Source organism: Seriola aureovittata, chromosome 18 (assembly GCF_021018895.1).
Source record: "Seriola aureovittata isolate HTS-2021-v1 ecotype China chromosome 18, ASM2101889v1, whole genome shotgun sequence".
Taxonomy (NCBI): domain Eukaryota; kingdom Metazoa; phylum Chordata; class Actinopteri; order Carangiformes; family Carangidae; genus Seriola; species Seriola aureovittata.
This window is the reverse complement of record NC_079381.1, coordinates 18,637,262-18,659,906: the sequence shown is the minus strand read 5'-3', so window position 1 is coordinate 18,659,906 and position 22,645 is coordinate 18,637,262. Positions and strand designations below refer to the sequence as shown.

Genomic DNA, 22,645 nt, shown 5'->3' with positions numbered 1-22,645 from the left:
CTTTCCTCTAAGATAACCCAGCCTTCTAACCAAAACTTAACCACTTCCCTAATCCTCATTCTAAACTCAAATCTATTTTTATTCGAGCAAATGCATCTCAGAGGAGTAGTTTGACATTTTGGGGAATAGGCTTTCTCACTGTCTTGCAGAGTACACAGTTACAAGGGGCCAGGCTAGCTGTTTCCCTCTGCCTCCTGTCTGTATGCTACGCTAAGCTAACCATCTGCTGGCTTTAACTTCATATTGAACAAACGGAAATGGGAGTGATATTGATCTTCTCATCTTATACTTGGAAATAGAGTGAATAAGCGTATTTCCCAAACTATTCCTTTAAAGGTCCAGTACTCTGAGTAATAAAACACTAAATAAAAAATGAAATGTTGGCGGATGAGGCGAGCAGCCACAACTGGTGAGACAAGGCAGGTCCAGTTTAAGTCATTGTTTTGTTCATTATCGCATACAATCTCTCAAAGGGCTGTATGGGTCCACATCAACAATGGTTACAGTCTTTTTAAAACAAGGAAGAACTACACAAAACAGATAAAAAGAAAAATTACAGGAAAAGGAAGGAAAAACTGGAAGAAACTTTAAGAGAGGAAGTCCATCTGTAACAATCACAGAATTACAGTCCAGCAGCATTTTTATATTAAGTCTCATTTAGATTTATCAAAGTCCAGTAAAATATTTCCATAGAGCTAAACTTAAGAAAGTAACTGCATGAAAAAAAAAAGAGGAAGTTACAAACTGTTTCTAACCTTTAAATAGACGTGCGCGGATTGATGTGGGTCCTGACTGCTCTGCTCCAGCGAGAGCACCAACCATACACAACAAAGCAACGCGGTAACAGGAGCAAAGTTACAACTGCGGGAAACCATGAAATATCACAACCGTAAAGAAAAGATCTACTGCCGGCAGCTTGTAAGAAGGTGTTTGAACTACTCAATAACAACTCAATAATGCATTACCACTGACAGTTACTGCACGTACTCATATTCTCAATGGGTCGTTACCAAGAAACACTCTTGATCTGAGCTACTGCGTCATGCTCAGTTTTTGTCAGGCTGTTTATGATGGAGCCAGTTTTTCGTCTCATCTCTCTCTCTCTCTCTCTCTCTCTCTCTCTCTCTCTCTCTCTCTCTCTTTCTCTCTCTCTGCGTTGTGTGTGTGTGTGTGTGTGTGTGTGTGTGTGTGTGTGTGTGTGTTGTGTGTGTGTGCGCTGATGGGAAGTGAGGACAGAATTCGGGCCAATGGGAAACATGGGCTGAAGAACACGGCGAAACATAATGACTCAGTTTACCGACACTTACATCTGAACACAGGAAGGCTGGAAACAAGTCTGGATTAATCATTTGCGTCTCAAAGTGTTGATCTAGTTAAAATATTAATGATGGAGAGAAAAAGAGATTTCAAGTTCAGACTGTAACTTCATCGCCCGTGGAATCACTTTTTCCTGTTTTCTCTAAAGCAGATTAGCCCTTTGATCCGTTTTTCGCAGTTTGTGCTTGAGCATCCTCTCGGAGATTATGGTTGTGTTTTAGCAAAACAAACACTTCACTTATCAACATAGACAACCTCATTCTTTGATCATTTTGACTTAATTTTCAGTGTATACAATCAGGCCAAGAGGCAGGCGAGTAGATGAGATAAAACAATGGAAATGAAAAATGGAGTAAAACTATTTCCCCTTTACTTTGTCAGCTCTGTGAAACAGGATGAGAAGTGAAAATATAATCAGTTTGCCTTTGAGATCATATAATAGGAAGCAGAGACATGAGACGGGGGGCAGAGACAGTTAATATAGCAATCAGGCGGTGAACTGAAACCGGCAGAGACTCTCCACATCATCTCAATGTTTAACCCGGGATTACTTTCTGATCATAGTCTCATTTCTGGAGCCTGTGTCCTTGCCTGCCCTCTCTCCCCTCAGGCCGGTGAATCACGGAGATGTGCCGGATGACGCAGGGCTTCTGAGCACCGAAAGGAGTCCAATAACAGGGGGACAGGTGCAGGCTAATGCCCCTTAATCCATAGATATCCACTCAGATTACAAAACAGAGACCGGTTTTGGAGAAATAGCTGTGGAACTATAGAATATCATTGCCATAGCTCACCCTAAATGCAGCCTGTCGATGTAGAGTCGACAGTATGTGCAAGTAAGCATCATTATTCTCACATGCACTTATAGATAGCAAGAACACACACAGTCAAGTTTAGAAAACTTTATACAATCTTTTCTCTAACACGCCATTGTCACACCTGTCTGGCCCCAAAAGAATAATTGGGGAAAAAGAAGAAGCTCTTCATTCAGAGCTCTACAAAAATATTTGAAAGCAGTCAGGCCCAAACTGATGTTCGAGTACGTTTTAAGAAACGCATCCACAGGAGCTCGTCAACCATCAACAGTCGTAAAGAATTGATAAGCGCAACTGCAACTTTGCCAACAGACTGAGCCTGTCACATGTCATTTGGAAACATTGTAAACTGACACGAAGCCCGAACGTTGTGTTTGCTTCATATCTGTGTGTCTGCGAGTGGATGTTGTTGAAGTTAGCAGGCGGCGTCGCAGGAATGTTGCTGCCGTGTCGCTCTCTGCACAAACACAAACTTCCTCCTTCTGCAGCCCACTGTTCTCCTCCTCCTCCTCCTCCTCCTCCTCCTCTTCTTCCTCTTCCACCCCTCTCCTCTGGCTTCCCATAACACACAGCAGACAAAGGCATGCATGTGCAAAACTAAGCATGAAGCATGAGACCCTCTCCCTCTATCTGGATGTGACTTTAACATGGTTGAATATAGAAAAAATCCAGCTTAACTCATCTGTAGGATGCAGTGCTGCCTCATGCTTCCTATATTTGTACTTTTACTGGGTGTTTATTGGGTGACTGAGTTTCACAGGCTTAAGAGATTGGTTCCATATTCCGTTTTGAGGCGTTAAAACTGAATTATGGCATAAACTCAGGCTGTCGTGATCTTCGTATTATCACCCCTAAATCAACTTCAATTAGCCGAAAGTTAAGTGACTGTTGACTGTGTCTGCACTAGAGGTTGTTGTGGGATGAAATGATTCTCTTTTACTCCCTCGCGCCTGCCAAGTCGCTCCAAGGAGACGGAGCAGCACCTCTTTATCGCCCCATCATCTCCGTGCTGAGTAAATACCACATCTCAGGGGTCAAAAGTCCAGCGCTGTCCTCACAGTTCAGTGTTAACACATTATAGTCTCTGTGTACACAGACAAGGAAACACACTCTCTCCATCCCTCTCAGGCACTAGCACAAGTGTTAGGCTGAACAGCAACGCTTGACAATTCAAAGCTGTGCATGTAATACAGTGTGTGTCTGGGTGGGCCTCCGCTGTGACCTCCAATAAGTGGATCATTGTCCAGCTGGGAGTCTGATAGACCACTAATGAGACTACACCTCCCTTCTTTCTGTCAGATTGCTCTTTGATTGACCTTAATTCACATTTGATATTCCAGAGACAGTAAGGGCTTTATTGCAGCACTCTCGGCGATTCAAAACAAGTTCTAGTTGTCTTGTACTTGAGGGGAAAACAGAAAAGGGATGTATTTGCGAAGGAGGGAGGATGAGAGGCGTGGTGGACCGAGAGAAGATAGTCCTCCAGGTAGAGAGAACACAGTAAACACAGCCTGACAGCCTGTGATTTTTTTTCCTTTTTTTTCTGTGCATTTCACCAGCCAACAGAGAGTGTAAGTGTGTTTGAACTTTCCTCTCCTTTTCCCTTCTGTCAAAACACAAGAACTCTACATTCTCTGTGGAGGCTATTTTTTCAGCCCTGAAGGTATACAGTTCTTGAAATACCGAAACGTGCTGCTCTTAATAACAGGATCCTACTCAGAGTCTCTGTTCATTAGCTCGATTAGCACAGGCTGGATAATTTTTCTAACTTCAAATACATACTTTAAAGCAACTTTAATCAATATTTTCATATTAACAATGGATCTAATGACTACATGTATGTTTCAGCTCAGTGTTTTGGTTTTACGGCCCACTGCGTTACTGTTTCAGTTCACTGTCACAGCTCTCATAGCGCTGTTTTGTGTCACAACATGCAGCTCTTTGAAGCAGGAAAGCAGAAACAGATCTCCTAAGAAATGATAATGTTGCTTTGTATATGTTGGAGGTGTAAATAAGTGACTACGCTGTTCACGCTTTCAAGCTAAAAGGTAATTGTGCTGTTTCCACGGCCCCCAAATGGCCAAAGAAATGTCATGCTAGTCCACTAATTGACTGTGGTGTTGATGCGTGCGTCAGGGACAGCAGAGAAGAAGACGACCGCTTGCTGGGAGACATGAATGTAAATAATGCAGTAGTCAAATTATTCAACAAATGAGATGCGGATGTTTTACGAGGAAGTAAATGCACGCAACATGTTTTTAAGACACAGTGTTTTGGTGACAAACAGTGAATTGAAATGTAGTTTTGTTTTTACAAAAAAACCCCATGGGATACATTTAACTGGCAGATAATGTGCTATTTTTGCCCAATGCGATTCTATAGTGTGCTTGTCTCCGTCAGCTTGTTATGTTGAATGCCAGAGCCAGTCTGTAGGCAGCATTCACTGCACAGGAACAGCAGCAACAGTAACAATGTACATATATATATATATATATATATATATATATATATATATATGTAATTGTACATGTAGTAGATGACACGTCTTTTCAGCGGTATAGACCATGAACCAGTCAGCAGAATGATTACTCATGTAACAGCAACAGCACAGAGTGCAGATACTGAATGTTCTGTTCAAGTCTCTATCATTTGTAGGCACATTAAATACCCTGTGCAACAAAAACGTGCTTCTAACAACCTTTGTGAATTATCTCTGTCTTCACGCAGCTGTTTAGCACAGCCAGCTCCTCGAGCGATAATAGATCATAAAGCACACCACTCCAGGCAGAAGAACAATGTGTGTTTAGAAAGCTAACCGTTATTATTATTCTTGTAATTATATCTGCAATTTGGCACAGCCACGCCAAAAATAAGTTGTTATGCAAAATCTTTTTCCTTTTTTTATTTTTCCTCCTTGATGATTCACTAGATGCTCTCAGCCGCCTGTCTGTCTTCTAACAGTTTTGGTGACACATTGCACCTGCCCGCCCGTCGTGCTGTTTCTCTGCTCACCCCCTGCATGAATCAGTTATATTTGTCTCGCCTGAACAGCAACTGGCAAAATGTTCGAGTATATTGAATGTCCCAGTTTTCAAACGTAGGAGAAATCTTTGAACCTTTCCTCTTCCCCCCTCGTCTACAGCTGGAATTTTGCAAGCTGGAATATCCTGTGCTGGTGAGGTCTGAGAGGAAGGGAAGGTTAGCTGGCACTGGTGACTGGACGGAGTACGCCTGGTTGGGAAACACTAAGGAAATATGCAGTCTGACCTTTACTACTGGAGGTTAATGGAAGGAAAGAGGGAAGACATAGATAGATAGATAGATAGATAGATAGATAGATAGATAGATAGATAGATAGATAGATAGATAGATAGATAGATAGATAAGATCAATACCACTTTTGTGTCACTGTACGTTCAATATGAAGCTAGAAACAGCGAGAGGTTATCTAACATTAGCATAAAGATTATTAAGATAATTAACACATTATTTCTTGTTTGTTTAATTTGTACGAACATCCAAAATGTGTAAATGACTAATTGTGGTTTGACAACAAATTACGTGCTTGAAATATTTTTTCTGCTGGTTGTCTAGCAACATCACAATGCCGACGAGACGCCCCACATAAAACTACAACATGTGGCTTTTACACTTCGGATGTTGTATGGATTAAATTAACAAGATACAGTGTGATAATTAGAGACCTTAAGAGGTGGTGTGTGTATTTTAACTTAACTTAACACCAGGTCGATGTTTCCCTCTGCTTCTTTATGCTAAGCTGCGCTAACCACCCGCTATTAGTAGCTTCATGCTTAGTGTGCAGATGTGAGAGTGGTATCAAACTTCTCATGTAACTCTCGGCAAAAAGGCAAATATTTTCACAAAAGGTTGAACTATTCCTTTTAAGATTCAGTCCTGTTGTTTAATGTTCACTCCCACACCACACTGCTTCTGCCTCTGTTGGACAGACCAGGTCACACACACACACACACACACACACACACACACACACACACACAAACACACACATTCCTGTGCACATACAAAATGCAATGAACTATTATGTAGTCTACAGTTTGCAGCTGTAGGGCCCCTTACAGGCACTTCCAGGGTCCCATTCACCAAGTGCGAGGACGCCTGGAGGAGGGTGGAATCAAGACAGAGGGAGATCGCTCTATTTGTGGGGAGATGGTGATGAATGATGGAGAAGCGGTGCTATGAGTTTTTAGAGAATGTGTAAGGTTAGAGAACAAAAAAGAAAACTGGTGCAATGAATTGATTTGACGTAAGAGATGAAGATGTGACGACAGTAAGAAAAATATTCCGAGACAGAGGTTTGGAGAAAATATTAATCGGAAAGCACACAGGGAAGAAAATAGATTGGGGGAGGGGAACACGAATGATGTGATCATGGTAAGGATGGAGGATAAGGAAAAGAGGAGTGGATTACAGGGGAACAGATTGAAAATAACAGCTTAATGATACGATGCAAAGATACTTCACCTTATGACCTAACAGCTGTCGACCCTCTGCTCCTTCGATTGACCTTACTAGTAGAGCTTTGCATGCTGGGCTGTCCCACATACACACTCATACACCTTCAGATACCAAAATAATCTCAGTCAACAGCTGTTAGACAGACTGCTCGAAATGAGAAGTGTTAACAATCCCAGACAGGCCGCCACGTGTTGTGCAAAACAGCTCTTTGATGATTGACTTTAGGATTCAGGTTTGAATTGGTGTTTTAATTTAAGTTTTATTGAGCGCGAGCGTCTGCTTACTGTTTGCTGCTGGTTTCGGGGGGCTAGAAGTCAGACACATTAGTTATAGCAAGGGGAAATTTTCCATGCATTTTGTAGGGAAACATTACCACACAGATGGTGAAAACATGTGGAAGCATGCAGTGCAGTTTCACACAGCAATTAGTTCACAACTAAACGATGTGTGTGTTGTGTGTGATGTGTGTGTTGTGTGTGCGCGAGCTTTGCTGTGAGCGCTTGTTGCAGCCAGCTGTGTACAAGTGGGGAGATTTCCGTTAAGAAATGAAGCAAACTAGAGGGGTAAAGCAAATGAAGTTGAGCGCAGAAATAATTTGTGACAAGAAACAGAAATTCAGACGGCTGACTTAATTCTTATCAGTGCCGTTTCCTCATGAATGATTTTCCGATTTAAAAGGATTAAATACACTTGTTGTCATGGCAGCAGATATTTCAATGCCACCTCATTTGTTTGTTACAACGAGGACAGGACAGGCATTTTGAATTGGAATGTGTTTATTTGAATATTTTGATGTGAAATGTACCTTTTTTTTTTTTTTTATTAAACACTGTACCATGAAAATAGATTGGAGAGGTTTTCATGTGCCCACGCCCCCACAGCGTTCACTTCCTCACAGCCGTTAGAATCATATTGCATTTTTAGTGTTTGTCAAGGGCCCTTTCTAAAATTACACCCAGAGCTGCCACTCAGTGAGACAACTGACAAATCACGGATGGAGAGTCAGATTTTAGGGAAAAACTCCACTCCACACTCTTAGTGTTGCCAAATCCAGACCAACATCAGTCATGTATTGCTGGGCACTGATGATCCCATTAGGTTTCTTGCGTAAAACAGCCTGTTGTGTTGCGAGTCCAGAAATGTTGCATTGGATGTGAAGTCTGGGGGAGTTACCCAATAAAATAAAATGGAACACTCCTAATACATTATATACTACAGTGTAGTGTGTGTGTATGTGTGTGTGTGTGTGTCTGTGTGTGAGGTCGATTTGCTTTATAATGCAGTTTCATCCTGATTAGAGTCACACTGCCGCACACACTTAACACTAATTTCATTAGTTTCCAGTGTTACAGACAGTCAGAGATCTCATCTAAATGATCTAACATGGCCGCAGTGATGCAATGACTGTTTCACAAAGGCCTGTAGATGGTGCCATGATTATATCAGCATCTGGCCTGATTAGACACATTTTCCTTTTTTTTTTTTTTGCGGGCTTGATATTTATGCACCGTTCACTCTGCACCCCAGATGAAAAATCTGTTGACTTAACTGGGACTTTCATTGTGGGCTTTAAACAGCTGCTCTGCTGTGAAATGTTACACTGTCCTGTACTTAAAGTTGCGATATACGTACAGATAAACAACTTTGAATTTATCGTGTGGAGTTATATTATTTCACCGGCTGTCTGCCGTACTGATACTCTGCTCTGTACCTGTGAGCTAGCAGTCAGCGGCTATCTGAAATCTGTGGGGACTTGCATGTTCAATAACGCTCACATTCCTCCCGGACATGTCCAGATTTGCTGCTAACACACATAGGCACGGTCTTTCACTTCAGAGCTCTTTCACATCTCTCTCACTGATCTGATGCTGGGCTGTACTGTCTCCCCAGGTTCAGAGCAACAATTAGATAGCCACACACACACGAGATAAAAAGATAACTGATGCAGATAAGTTCAGTAAACAGGGAAACGATGAGGAAAATCAGGAAATGAATCCCTGAACCCTGAGATGGGATAATTGATGTATGTATGCAGAAATAAGCTATAAGATGCAATCCTGTGTTAACCTCTTTAAATCAAATCGAATCAAATCAAATAAATGGAAGACATGACCGACAAACATTCTCATGAAACTTTTGCCTTTGATCTGCCACGTACAAACAGATGTCTCAAAGCTTTGAACATCTTAAGCTAAGGTTTGAGTTTATCGTGCTTAAATGAAAAAAAAGTTTCACCTATATCAAAACTGTCACTGGCAGCAAAAATGTCTTGAGTTTGAAATTGAACCCATTTCACGCTAGTCTGAGTTCAGGCCTGTACGGCACCCCAAACTCCACTCCCCTATTTCCAACACACTAACAGTGCCAAAGCACGGCCTTTTAGTTCAGTGTTGTAGCTCAGTTTGAAGATCTGTCTGACTCCTTCCTGTTCTCCCGTGTGTTTGTGTGAGTTTCATCAGACCATGTAGAGGCAGGTAGAGGGATAACACGCTGTTGGCCAATCACACAGCATGTGCACCACACTGGCACAAAGTAAAGAAACACAGTGAATAAATTGTGGGAAATACACCTACTCTTTTTATTGCAGAGCTAGACAAGAAGTTCGGTGTCATTTTCATGCCTGCACGCTAAATAGTTAGCTTTGTTTATTATCCTTTCCTCCTTTAAATGTTAAACAAGAGCCAGTATCCAATTAGCTTATCTTAGCATTAAGACTGAGTCCACGGGGAACCAGCTAGCATGCTTCTGTCCAAACCTCAAAATGAGATGCAGCTGTTTCCCTTCGCTTCCGGTCTTTACACTGAGGGAGTTGTCTCCTGGTTTCTTCTCCGTAGTTAACAGACAGAACGTAGGAGTGATATTGATCCTCTCATCTAACTTTCTGGAAGAAAGTGAAACTGATTAGCTACTCTTAAACATATATTTTTCACAATGTGAAGATAAAGTCCATCGTGTAAAGATCTCTCTGTTTTGCAGAGTCTCCTCCAGAGAGGACAGGACGCCGACGCAGCATGCCAGGCAGCTCCTCAGACAAGACCACACCCGCCATGGAGGCTTCGTCCACTGCTGCTACACCTTTCAGAGTCACCGTGAGTACTGTGAGTGTGTTTTTATGTACCATCTCTGTCCTCTCTGTTTGTTTTACCCTCTGGCTTTCTCTCTGTCTCCAGCTTAGTTTGCCTTAGGAGGCTGTCAGTTATAGATCAATGCCTACAGAAGCCCGGTCTGGTGTACAGATGGACCCATGCCAATCTGACACTCATTCACTTCAAATATTGGAATTGGACCTTTGATGTTTGGCGTCAGCACATCATCCATCTACACATCTTGAGCTTATTCAACACACTGACTTTTTACATCCTGTGTGATTTTTCATCGCATTTCACACTGAATAAAATTCACATGCTTCAGGTTAGCTAACACACGCACACCTGTGCACACACAACACTGTCACTCACTCACTTATAAGCACATCGTCTCTTCCTCTCCGTCAAAAACACACACACACACACACACACACACACACACACACACACACACAGCAGTCCTTTGTCTGTCATCTTGCTCATATTCAAATCCAGTATGCTTTCTGCCATGTTTAATTCAACAGATAAACAGCCAGTTAATGAAGCAAAAAATTCCACCATGAGTCATCAATTTAAAGATAATTAGCAATTAGCAGTGCACATTTCCATTAATAAATAATGAGTGGGGAGATGACGACCCAGAGGTGAACTGTAAACAGTAGATGTTAGGCCAGCAGGGCCGCCAGCACTCAGCACTCAGTCTCTCATAAACAATCCTCCAGCTTCATGTAAACTTCCAGCCTTCGTGACGGCTTAGCAGGTACACTAATGGGCGAAAGTGAAGTGCTAAAAGACATTTTTATGTTCTTCCTGAAAATAGAAACAATATACTTATTTCTTTCAATTCCTCCTTTTTGATTCCTTTTTTTTTTTATCACCACCAGAACTCAAAGCGTCACTTAAATTTACCGTTCACTCTCTACATCAATCAAACCAGCTTGTCTCACAGGCTTAGTAAAAGCCCACAGTAAATACAAAAACACAAGTAGGCTAGACCCACTGTCGTTGGACCACCAGCAGAGTGCGAATAAAGTGTTTCATGCTCTGATACTGTTTTAACTTTATTTGTGGAGTTGCATGTATAAAATAACCACAGCTCGACGAGCAGATTCCTGAATCACATCTGTTCCCGTAAAAAAGTGGAAGTGTTGTTTCTGTGGGAATAGTTACTTGCTGTGTGTGTGACTGCATTCATACTGGTGTCAGCTCTGGTGAAAGATTGTGAAGATTGTTTTTTTATGACCATGAATGAATGAGCAGATAAAGAGAGAGAGAGATGTAAAAAAGAAGAGAAGAACCAAAAGCTTGTAGGAGACAGGAAGGGTCAGACGGAAGGGCTAAATATTGATTAAGTGTCTCTTAAGCAGCTCCTTGTACTCTCCAGGGAAGAGAGAGGAGAGGAGCACTGCAGCAAAGTCATCCTGTCTCAATCACATGACCACTTAACTTACTTCTGTGGGCTTATAGCTAAGCAGCGGAGTCGTCTTCCACAAAGAAAGCTTCCTCAGACTGAGTTTGAACCTCTCCTGCACTTTTCCTTGTACCGCCCCCTTCTGGCCTCTGATGGTAGCACAGCAAACTAAGTCATTTAAAGAAAGATCCCCATTCCAACTTTTTCATCAACTTCTGCTGGATACAAGCCAATAAACAAATGATATTTGACTAAATTTTGTTGATGTTCACCTTAAATTGCTTAATTTTAAGTTCAATAAGTAATAAATGTTTAAGGACACCGGTAGGGTTTTGCTGATTTATCAAATACTGATCAAAAGGATACAGTACACAGTACACAATGGGAAAAAACACAACAGATACAGTATGTAGATGGGTGGGCAGAGGAGCGGGATACCGGCATGGTGGCACACAGAAATGTTGGGATGAAAACAGGAAGACAAGTAGGCTGGCGGCCATATTCTCGTCCCTCTCGTCTGAATCTCCCACTTTAAGCAATGACAAACCACCCCTCACTCCTCTCCCTCCAGTGAAAAGAGTTGTGGTGACATCTAAAGTACCCCTCCTAGGCCTTGAGCTAAATCTGTCAAAATGTTTTTCTCTCATGTTCTTTGCAGACTGAGTTCGTTGTCTGCACACACAAATGGATTCCACACGCGCGCGTGCACACACATAGGCACATCATTCACAGCGCTTCTCAAAAACAATTTCTCACCAGCAGCCATGGACAAAACTAAAATCTCTCCAAAGCCTAATCTTCCACAACCAATTCAGAAATAGCAGAAGATTGCATACATTAAATATAAAAGTTAGAACTTAGTAGTTTCTTTTATTCAGTGCTTGTTTAAAGAGCTGACAAACAAACCTTATCTAAGTCTGTCACGTCCATGTCCTGCTGATTGCTCTAGCTGACTGGATTGATTCTCAATTGTAGCTTAGCTCCTTATCCAATCTCTCCCTGACTACATTCTCGCTACCCCCCTCTCCTCTCAGATAATAGCAGGGGGTCTAATTGGACAGGTATGTCTCTTGTTTTCATCAGGTTGTGCTAGAGAGGGGACAAGAGAGGTTGATATGGAAGCAGGGAACACCCTGCTGATTGTCCAGGCACTGATTCTATCAGCTCCCATTAAGGAAGCCTGGAATTGTGAAGCCAAGGGAATAGAATTAACTTGTTGCTTTAATTTCATGAAAAAAAAAACAAAACAAAACAAACAAAAAAGAAAAAAAGCACAGCGATAAAATTGAGCTGTCCTCTTATTGCTGATTTAATGGGCTTGGACAGGCTAAGATTACAATCAAGTATGCAAGCCTATTATGCACTGTCATACACACACACACACACACACACACACACACACACACACACACACAGGGGCACTGTAAACAAGGTACATAGTAAATATGGACAAACACATTCTTTCCACAGCCACCAAATTCCCCCCAGACCGAGCACAATACGCCGGGGCTGCAGGGTCGGTGAAAACCACGCTCTCCTCCCCTTCGAGGATGAATGTTGAATCAGATTATTCCTTCCCCTCCTTCTCCTAATTAGCTGTCAACCGTAGAAATGTGGAATAATTAAAGAGCTTATTGAAATTCACACTAACACGTGACACTGTAATGCCCCCCTGTCAGGTTGCACAGGCTACAATAGCCTTATCATGTTTCTGTGTATAAGTAGGTGTCTGCAAAATGGAACATTAAGGGTCAAACGTTGCAGAAAAAACAGACCAAACACAGATTTGTGATGTCAGAAATTAATTCATTTTGTTCATTCATTGATATTTATAGGTATCATTCAATCAAGCTTCACTGGGGAATTCCCACGAGTCAATGTATTTATTTCTTTATCACACAATAGAACAATGACATGATGTATGACATCTCATTAGGTGTCATTTTTCATTATGCACGTTGGAGCCACTGGCCATGTTGCTTTTAAGGACTGATCACATACACCAAGACATAATGGGGAGAGGTCAAACTTTATGTAACGACCAATGTCATGTGGAAACAACATCTGCTAAGACAAGGACTGATCAGGAGATAAACCACCATCTTTTTATTGCAGCTGTAGCTTGATTCCCTCTGCAGCTGGTGCTGTGCTCTGCTGAGCCCTGATCCTCCGGTAACCTTGTCACTCATTTGCTGCACTTTTCTCCTCAGTTTCCCTCTCATTTAGTTTCATTCTATTGCTTTTTTCTATCAACTCCTGCTCTGCCACCTCCACATTGTGCTCCACTTTTTTTCTATTTATTCCGGCTCCTTTTGCACATCCCTCCCTGACAGGAATCGTTTTCTCAATTTTTTGACTGGTCTCACCTCTATTTCTGTCCTCTCTGTTTTTTACCGTCTCTCTCTTTTTCTCGACATGTCTCTATCTTTTTCTGTCTCCCTGCATATTTTTTCCTCTTGCTCTCTCAGTCGTCCTGTATGAGTAAGTGCTGAAGGCAAATAAAATGCCAACATTTTTGCAGTGCTCCCAGTATGTCATACCTCCCTTGGGGTTTAATCTGGTGTTAATATAGGCATCAGTCATCCTTACTGACTGATTTTTAAGTGGGAGAAAAGGCTGTTCATATCTGCTGACCTTCACCCCGTCCAATAGCTCTGCCAGAGCTCTGACAGGCAGAATTAGTTAGAGAGTAGTATTTTTAAAGTCAGATCGCTGTCCACATGCACTTAAGCGAGCGAAAGAGAGACGAAGGAATACAAAATAATCAGAGAAATCATAGGTTTGTGTTCCTTCTTGGCTTCTCTCGCTCTTTCCCCCCCTCACACTCTTCAGAGTCCATCCATCAGGAGAAGGAGAGAAGTAAAAACAGAACGAGCAGCCACTAATCAATCCACCTCGCCTACAGGGACAGGTTTCTGCGGATGGGAAAAAAGGGAAGCATTTTAATTTGTTAGCTGTGAATATGCCAACAGCAGCAGGCACACACTCTCTCTGGGGGCAACGGGGGAAGAGCCATGGAATTACTATGAATTTGGAGGGGATTGTGAATGATGATATGCAGAAATGAGAACAGGTGTGTGTCAGTGTTTGTGCATATGCGTGGGTGTTACCGATTTTCTACTGCATCGCCATCTTTGCCATCAAAAAGTGAAAATCTTCTTAAGTCCACTTGTCATGTCGTTGAGGGAGCTAATCCGAGGGTCATGCAAAACACAGTCCAAGGAACAATGCCGTCTATTCTAATTTAACCGCATGCCCACACACCCACATGCACATTATATACAGAGTGAATGATGTATTTATGTGGCCAATACTTGAGAGAGGGGGTGAGTTTGATTCAGAAAGCAACCCTGTCAAGAGCCTCGGTTGTCTCGCTCAGTAACAGCAGTGACTCAGCCCTGTTCATTTAGCTAATAGCCACTGAACAGAGTTCACTGGTGGCAGGTAGCAATAGTAAGCCATTTGCTGCCCACTTGTCTTATAGGCTTACATATAGGCATATACCATGTCATCATGTCAGCGGAGAGTTACTACCGTGGCTACAAAACTGGATCGTTATCAAGTATGCAGACAGTAAAGGATGTTTCAACAAAGAAAAAATGAAAATGAAATGGAAGTGAAAATGTATTAGATCCTCAAAACCTTAAGAAATCTGTAGTAGCAGCACAAACGGTACATGCTAATTGCATACAATATGTGGTATATAGGCATTTTCATTGTAAAATAAAATCGGTGTACTTTCCCCTAACAGGGAGTAATGCAGTACTTGCATTGCCAGTTTAACTTCATAAAAAGAATGCAAAGTGTGTTTGCAATGACTTAAATGGCTGCTCCAGCAGTTCAGTATTGGACTTCCATAAAGTTCAAGAGATGCATGGATTGAGCTCCAAAAACACTGGCTCCTACATTACCCATAATGCAACTTGGTTCCGTAGACTTTTCCCTGCCTGGGAAAGTCCCACAGATTTCACACTCTTTAGCCCAGTTTGTAACACAAGGTTTCTGTTATAAATTCGCCGTCTCCAGGTCCAAACTGAGTTGTTTTCTCAGACTGTAGAAAGTTCCCTCCAGAGGCGCAGATGAAATTATGTAACTGCTTCCACAGGCTGAGTAGTGCTCCCCGCGATGTGAACTTTATGTGTAAAATCAATGGAGTTGTGCCTTTATTTGTTTTTCTTGGTCTTGTTTTCCGAGATCTTCCTCGAGCTGTCTCACCACCAATTTGTTGTAATGTTTACCAGCTGGAAGACACTCCTCCATTTCCTTTGAGCATTGCATTGTGGGACACTAGTGTAAATAAACAACACCCTGAACTTTTTTTTTGTATGAATACGAACTGTTTTAAGTCTGCTTGAGTCAGTTTTTTCAGTGTGAACACACTAAAAACTAAAAATAAGCATCTAGTATGGAATTAGGACACTGCTATTGATTTTAGTCACGTACGCACACACTAATGAAACACTGACAGTCCCATGATTGGCGGTAGCTTAAATATACTGACATTAGCAAGTCTTTGTTCCCAGCCCAGAGTGCTTCCTGATGACAGGTGTTGTTCATCAGGATGCTGTGGCTCCTCTGTGATCAGCTGGCAGGCTGTCTGGAAGTCACTCTCTAATTAACCCTATCCCATTGTTGCCCGGGGCGACCTATTCACACTGTAGGCGGTAATTATACAGGTGTGATAATGGCGTGACTGGGACGGAGGGAGGTCTTTTTTTTCGCTGTGTGTCGCCTGTCACTGTCCTGTGAAATGTGTGCATGTATTAGAATGACATGTGTTTAAGGCACTGACTGCAGACAGGGCGTCTTCACCACACGGTGGCTCCTGAAGGGGCTCGGCCTATCAGTGAATCAACTGCTGCATTGTTGATAACAGCTGCACCTGAGCCTGAACACTACCTGGTCTAGTACTTTCTCCTGCAATCTGGCTCACTTGTTAAAGTTCTGTCTTCTTTATGCCACCCTCTTAAGTTGCCCTATCAACTCTCCTTTACACCATCTTTATTCAGTCCTTCTTTTTCATCCTCTTCTTATTATTCTCCTCCTTCTTGATCTCCTGCCCTGCACTGGCATCTTAAAAAAATAAATAAATAAAAAGCTGAAAAGAAGATCAGGTTTTTGTGTAGAAAAACTTGCAACATCCTGCGATTTCTGCAGCACATCTCATTTGTTCATGTTCTCTCACTCTTAATGCCAGCCAACAGTTGCCATGGAGATGGCGAGGTGCTTGGGGGAGTGTGATTGCAGATGTTAGAAGAAGTAAACACACAGGCTGAGACAAAGGGAAGAATGAGCAAACTAATAAAGGGGTGTATCCACTGAATTAGTGTATGGAAATGATTACAAAACACAGTGTTGTTGTGTCGCAGAATTTGTCACAAATACTGACATAACTAGCGCTGCAGTAAACAACCTATAATTTTGCCAAAAGTATGACCTGCCAGCTTGTTATGTCTGTGCTCTTTGAGAATCCTCTTTTTTTTGTCAAGGTCCTGTATGTGAATGTGCTAGATTTTGATGGCGGTTTTATGTCGCTTTATATTCAGGAAATATTTTGTATCTGACTTTGTCCTGACTTTGACAGTCTCTCCGCCTGATATGAAGATCTATACTCATTTGTTTACCCTTATAACTCCTCATGACATCGGGGCCTCGCCAGATTTACAATGCGGGGCGTAAATGTTGGTATTGATGTGTTCTGTCCTGCTGCCAAGTTGATCTTAGTGACTGACATCTCGGAGACTTCCCTCACAAACTTGCAGTGACACTGTCTTATTGACTGTCTCTGTCTCTCTCCATCAGGGCTTTCTGAGTCGACGTCTGAAGGGCTCGATAAAACGCACCAAGAGTCAACCCAAACTTGACCGCAACTCCAGCTTCAGACACATCCTTCCTGGCTTCAGGAGCGTGGACAATGACAGGTGGGTGTTCGTTCGTTCGTTGGCTGGTTGCGGTGATGCTTGTGTGTGCTGTTGTACGCTGGATTCGTCCATGCGTCTCTTCTGTTCTGGTGCCTCTCGCTGTCTGATGGCTTGATATTCAGGTCACTGTTGACATTTGTGTGTTGTGTTGTCAGTGTATTGTGAAAACCAGTGAATCCTGACTCTCCAATCTGTCACTTCTAATCTAGCTTGCTCTTCCTCTCTTTCTCACTGTAAAACAGGATGAATCTCCTCTGGTCTGTCGCGTGTTTGTTTATGTTACAGTTGGACTTATACTGAAATATGATTTGTTCGCTTTGTCTTGACGTTAGGGCTGGGTAAAAGAAATAACACAAACACTGATCACAACAGAACATTTCCTCAATAAGAAAATTGAAAACTTTCAATGTACTGTCGACATCACCAATCACATCATAGAAACGAAGCTTTTTTCTAATCAATCACATGTTAATCCTTTAGGAACGAACAACCCACTTCCCAGAATAGCCTCGGATCTGTAAACACACCACACACTTGTTTTGGTCGTGTAAACCAGTGCACTCACTTGGGAAAGCTTTTTGTGTTGGCATAGAAAGCACCAACACATAAAGCGCTGCTGTGGATAGACAAGTAAGGAGATGTTGTGTGATTGACCTGAGACAGACGGAGCGGAGCTACAAATAGTTCACCCCTTGTGATTTAGACAGGATTAAAGAATTGTCTCTATTTTCGGATATTGTTTTCTGCTTGCACACAATTGGTCATTTTAGGCTTGAAGCTCGACAGAAATAGTTACTTGTGTAACGTGATGTACGGATATGAAGAAAAATGACCATCAGCAAGATGTCTCGCATATATTTCTGTCGTCTGCAGCCTCAGAGTCTAAACTGAACAGATCTTTGTCGACCGCTCTGGCCACAGCTCTGCCCATGTGATAGTGTTTTCCTTCAGGCTCTGATAATTGTCAGTTCCTGAGAACTTCTCCTAATTTCCTCAGGAACTCAGCCACTTGGCAAACATTTGCCCTCGCCTGACGATGTCAATTAGAATTCCAGACCGGGCTAAGTTGGCCCGTAACCACGCTGCCCGCTCACTCTGGATTTGTGATGGTCTCTCCATACACGACGCACGAGTAACAGCTATCATTTCCAGCGCTTATCTTTGCTGCGTCTGGAAAAAAGCCAAGGTGTCCATCTGTGGGTTTTAATTAATAGAGGTGCTGCGTTTGAAGAGATATTCTACGGCTTTTGGTTTCAAAACTTAGGAACCGAATGGCTGCCTCGCTTCGTACTTTTAATGAGGCATTAACATCACTGTCAAACTATCACAAGGGAACGCTACCAATTGTTCATTGTGGAACATGGTGAACTGTTCCTCTGGTGCAGTCAGACAAAATGAGCTCATACCTCTTCTCCTTTGACTCGCTTTCTTTTCTCATTCTCTTTCCCACTTCTACTCATTCTTTCTAGCCTCTATCTTTCTAACCTCGCTACCTTCTATCCATTTCAAACTCATCACTCTCCAATTTCACTCCCCCTTTTCTCTATTTTTCAAACAGTAGTAAGGTTTCCTAACCCATCAGCATTTATGTGTTTCCCCCTGATAAAGCGCTCGGGGAAGACGGCAAATATCGGACAGGAAATTGGAATGTCCAGGGGTTGTCTTATCTCACCTGGTTTAACACAGAAACACACATGCACACCTCACTTGCAAATGCACACACTGACTCTATATAATGACTGCTCCATACACATATCCTTATGCAGCAGAAGAATACGATCCGGTACCTTCACTCTTCTAGGATGTTATATGGGGGTGAGAGACGGATATAGTAGCAGCATGTGTGTGTGTGTGTGTGTGTGTGTGTGTGTGTGTGTGTGTGTGTGTGTGTGTGTGTGTTGTGTGTGTGTGTGTGTGTGTGTGTGTGTGTGTGTGTGTGTGTGTGTGTGTGTGTGTGTGTGTGTGTGTGTGTGTGTGTGTGTGTGTGTGTGTGTGTGTGTGTGTGTGTGTGAACTTTTGTATTTGTGTTTGTGTGTAAAAAAGAGGGAGAAAGCATGAAAAAGATACGGAACGACAGAGTAATGTGCTGTGAGAGGAGTCAGTGACACTCCCTGCCAGCCTAGGAGCAGCTTCCCCACAGGGCAGAAAACACTGCAGAAGAAGAAGGCAGGCTTGGGAACTGGAAGAAGATGGAAGAGAGATGATGAGACAAAGTAGAGATGGAGGGAGGAGGGAGGGGAATCCTATACCCCGAAAACTCCCTGGTGTGCAGATGTGCAGCCTTGAATGCGAGAGATGCAGTGCATGCGGGGAACATTTAGTATTCGCTGTACATCTCAAACACTGACCGTTACTGGATCTCATTGTGCTCTACATGATGTGGTGTGAAGGTTATGTGTTTCTCTATTATGTATATGAGGTTAATTACTTTACTTAAATGTTATAGGAGATTATATTATGATTACTCTGACAGCCACGTATTTGTTTGTATTTTTATAATCATTTGAGGAGAGTAGATACTCGGCATCACGTGGACACGCACACATTTTCAGTGTGTGTTTGTGTGTGTGAGCTGTGATGACATTGTTAGGTCCTGTAGCCTCGGGCGGTCTCAGGAGAGAGACCTGCAGATGAGGAGCAGCTGGACGTCTAAAATGAAATATTCATCTGTGTTAATCAGAGCCTGGACACTCACCGAACACTCCTTATCTTTAGCAAAGCAGAGACGGCAAATGTGTGGGCGCGCACTGCAACACTGCACACAACAAATGATTAGATTATTTTGCTTAAAAGAAATAATATCTGTTTATGATTTAAAACATCTTGAAAATATAGACACGTTATTTTTTTTTCAGGGTAAGATGAGGAGATAATGTGGCATAATGTCATGGTGCACAATTTACACTCCCAGCTTTTACTGTCGCAGTCGAGGTAATTATTAGGGCAGCAGGATGGGAAACCTTGTTTACAATGCAACTTACAGTCAGCTGAATAATTGTAGGAGCTTTTCTGCTCAAAAGCTACTGATAAACACAAGATTCAGCTGAAATGAGGAAGCCATGCCAACAGATTCGGGGACACGTTTGTGGTGGGCAAGCAAACTACAATACCAGTGAATTACCAGCAAATAGACATGCAAATACATATCCATGTAATATGTATTATATGAATTACTAACTATAAACCTTAATAACTATAAACTGTTAATCAAATTAAATCAAGAATTGTGTATTTTGTGAACCTATTTCTTGGCCAGAAGGTCCATGTTTATAGGCCTTTATTTATAGAATTCACAACTGATGTTGCAGTTGCAAAAGATGCCGTTTATTGACACTGGACAAATGTAGGTTATTGTGTGTTTGTTTCAGTATGATCAGGTTTCTCCGTGCAGTGGTCTGTTATTATTTTGTGTGCTGACCTGATAATGTCCTGTTGCTCTCTGCTGCTCTACATGTTTTTTTAGTGTCATAGATGATGTGACCCTCACCAGCTTCTGTTTTCTCATCTGATGCTCTACACTGACCTTGCCTGGACGCACAGATGGATATCATTGCAGTGGTTGCAACATGGCTTTTATATCCAGAGTGGTGTGGTTGGACAGTGGAGTAATACCGTGGGGTTGATTGCATCTTTTTTTTTTTAATAAACACTCAGCAGATATTTATTTTTTACAATGATTATTTTGCAGATATGCAATTATCTCATAAAGTTAGTTCTTGCATTTGCCTCTCTGTTTTTGCAATTTACAATTGTACAGAGGATGTAGTTTTATTTCAAGGCAGAACATGTATGTAAACACTCGGAGTAACTAATAAGTATTTAAAAGGTACCTTGTGAAGTTATTAACACTAACAGCTCTATGTCAATGTTTTTACTAGAGGGTCCATGCACAAGGATACCGGCTGGTTTCATCCTTTTCTATTGATCACCAATAGGTGTTGGTAACATGCAAAGAAGCATCTTGTGCCAATAAAAGAAGAGAAAAAGGTGATAAACATTCATTTACACCATGAGCAAGAACACCGTTCAACACAGTTGCTTTACCTCAGGGGTAAATACAGTACATTTTGTTAAGAAACGCTGAATGTAAAAATACATGTTCCTGTGTTTCCTTTAGTCATGTCCCTGTCTCTCACTCTCTCTTCTCTCTGCTGCTTTACTCCCCGTTGCGTCATGCCAGATGTTGCTGGCCTTTGTAATTCAGGGTTATTTGTGTATTGTCTGACTCATTAAGTGCACAAGAAAGAAGTGCTTCAGTGTGTGTGTGTGTGTGTGTGTGTGTGTGTGTGTGTGTGTGTGTGTGTGTGTGTGTGTGTGTGTGTGTGTGTGTGTGTGTGTGTGTGTGTGTGTGTGTCTGTGTCTGTGTCTGTGTGTGTGTGTGTGTGTGTGTGTGTGTTGGATCTTGACTGACGTTGACATTGCTGTACTCCTACCAGGCTTATAACAACCTGCCACACCTACAAAATCTCGCCCCCTGTGTAAATACATACTTGCACACACACACACACACACACACACACACACACACACACACACACACACACACACACACACACACTTACCCTCTACAGCTTCCCTGAAAGCACCCAAGTCCTGTATGACATCATCTCTGTTGACAGTACCCACCCTCCATCTTCCTGTCTCTCCAGCCCCTCCCCCTGTAATGGGAATACTTGTCTGTCTGGATTTTGTGGCCAGTGGCCACAGTAGTGGTTGGATGTAAATGACTGATTGTGATTATATGTTTGTGATTCCGTGTCTGTAATTGTATGCATAACTGTGTGTGTGTACGTGTGCGTGTGTGTGTGTGTGTGTGTGTGTGTGTGTGTGTGTGTGTGTGTGTGTGTGTGTGTGTGTGTGTGTTAAAGTAACTGCAGATCTCAGCACTGTGGGCACCAATGAGTCATGCGTTTTTATGGAAAGACTGCTTCAATAACACAGCAGGAAAGCCTTTTTTTGCCGTCACTCACAGACTTCAGCTCTGAATATTAGCAGATGGATAAAATGGCTGAACAGATGTATTGCATCCGTATTTCTCTTCCTGTTTCTTTCCTCTGTCTCGCATGTCTCAGGCAATCTGCTCAGCATATCCTTTAATTATGTTTGCATTGCGGGGAACTCTATAGTGTACACAGAGAGATCTTATAGATGCATGCTGGGAAAGGCTGCTGAACAAAATAAGGGGATATAGACAAAGGATGGAAATAAGAAAATGCACACATTTGCAACTACGACGAGACAAAGACATAACAACACGACCTAAAGCACGGGGAAAGTAAATAAACATTCGCTTTGACTTATTAGGTCTTAATATAGCTAGTATCAACGTTACACACAATGCACATATGACGGAACCATTTAATGCCTCATTCAGGATTTTAAAATACTGAGTGAGCTCAGAAGCCTTAATTACATCAGTTAAATCTGTGTTATTTAATTAGTCTGAATTATTTTCTATTTTTATCTCCCTAGATACTTGTTTTAATACTGTTTCAAAGCATTCTTCTGTTCTCAAGGAAAATAATTCATATTAACTTTACTTTGTTTCATTTTTTTTTCACTTAAAATAAGTCGCACTTAAAGATAGAAACTCTGTGT

At 42.0% G+C, this 22,645-nt stretch overlaps 1 protein-coding gene across 11 annotated transcripts in view; it reads left to right on the top strand.

The window, feature by feature from the left end:
• dab2ipb (DAB2 interacting protein b) overlaps positions 1-22,645 on the top strand; it is a 149,625-nt gene that overhangs the window by 63,059 nt on the left and 63,921 nt on the right. For 7 of the 11 annotated variants that reach the window (XM_056403006.1, XM_056403005.1, XM_056403008.1 and 4 more), the window contains 2 exons: positions 9,606-9,727; positions 16,929-17,047. In XM_056403006.1, the coding sequence (XP_056258981.1) occupies positions 9,606-9,727; positions 16,929-17,047 (241 nt within the window). The remainder of the gene's footprint in view (positions 1-9,605; positions 9,728-16,928; positions 17,048-22,645) is intronic. The other 4 variants (XM_056403007.1, XM_056403013.1, XM_056403015.1 and 1 more) reach the window with 1 other exon arrangement.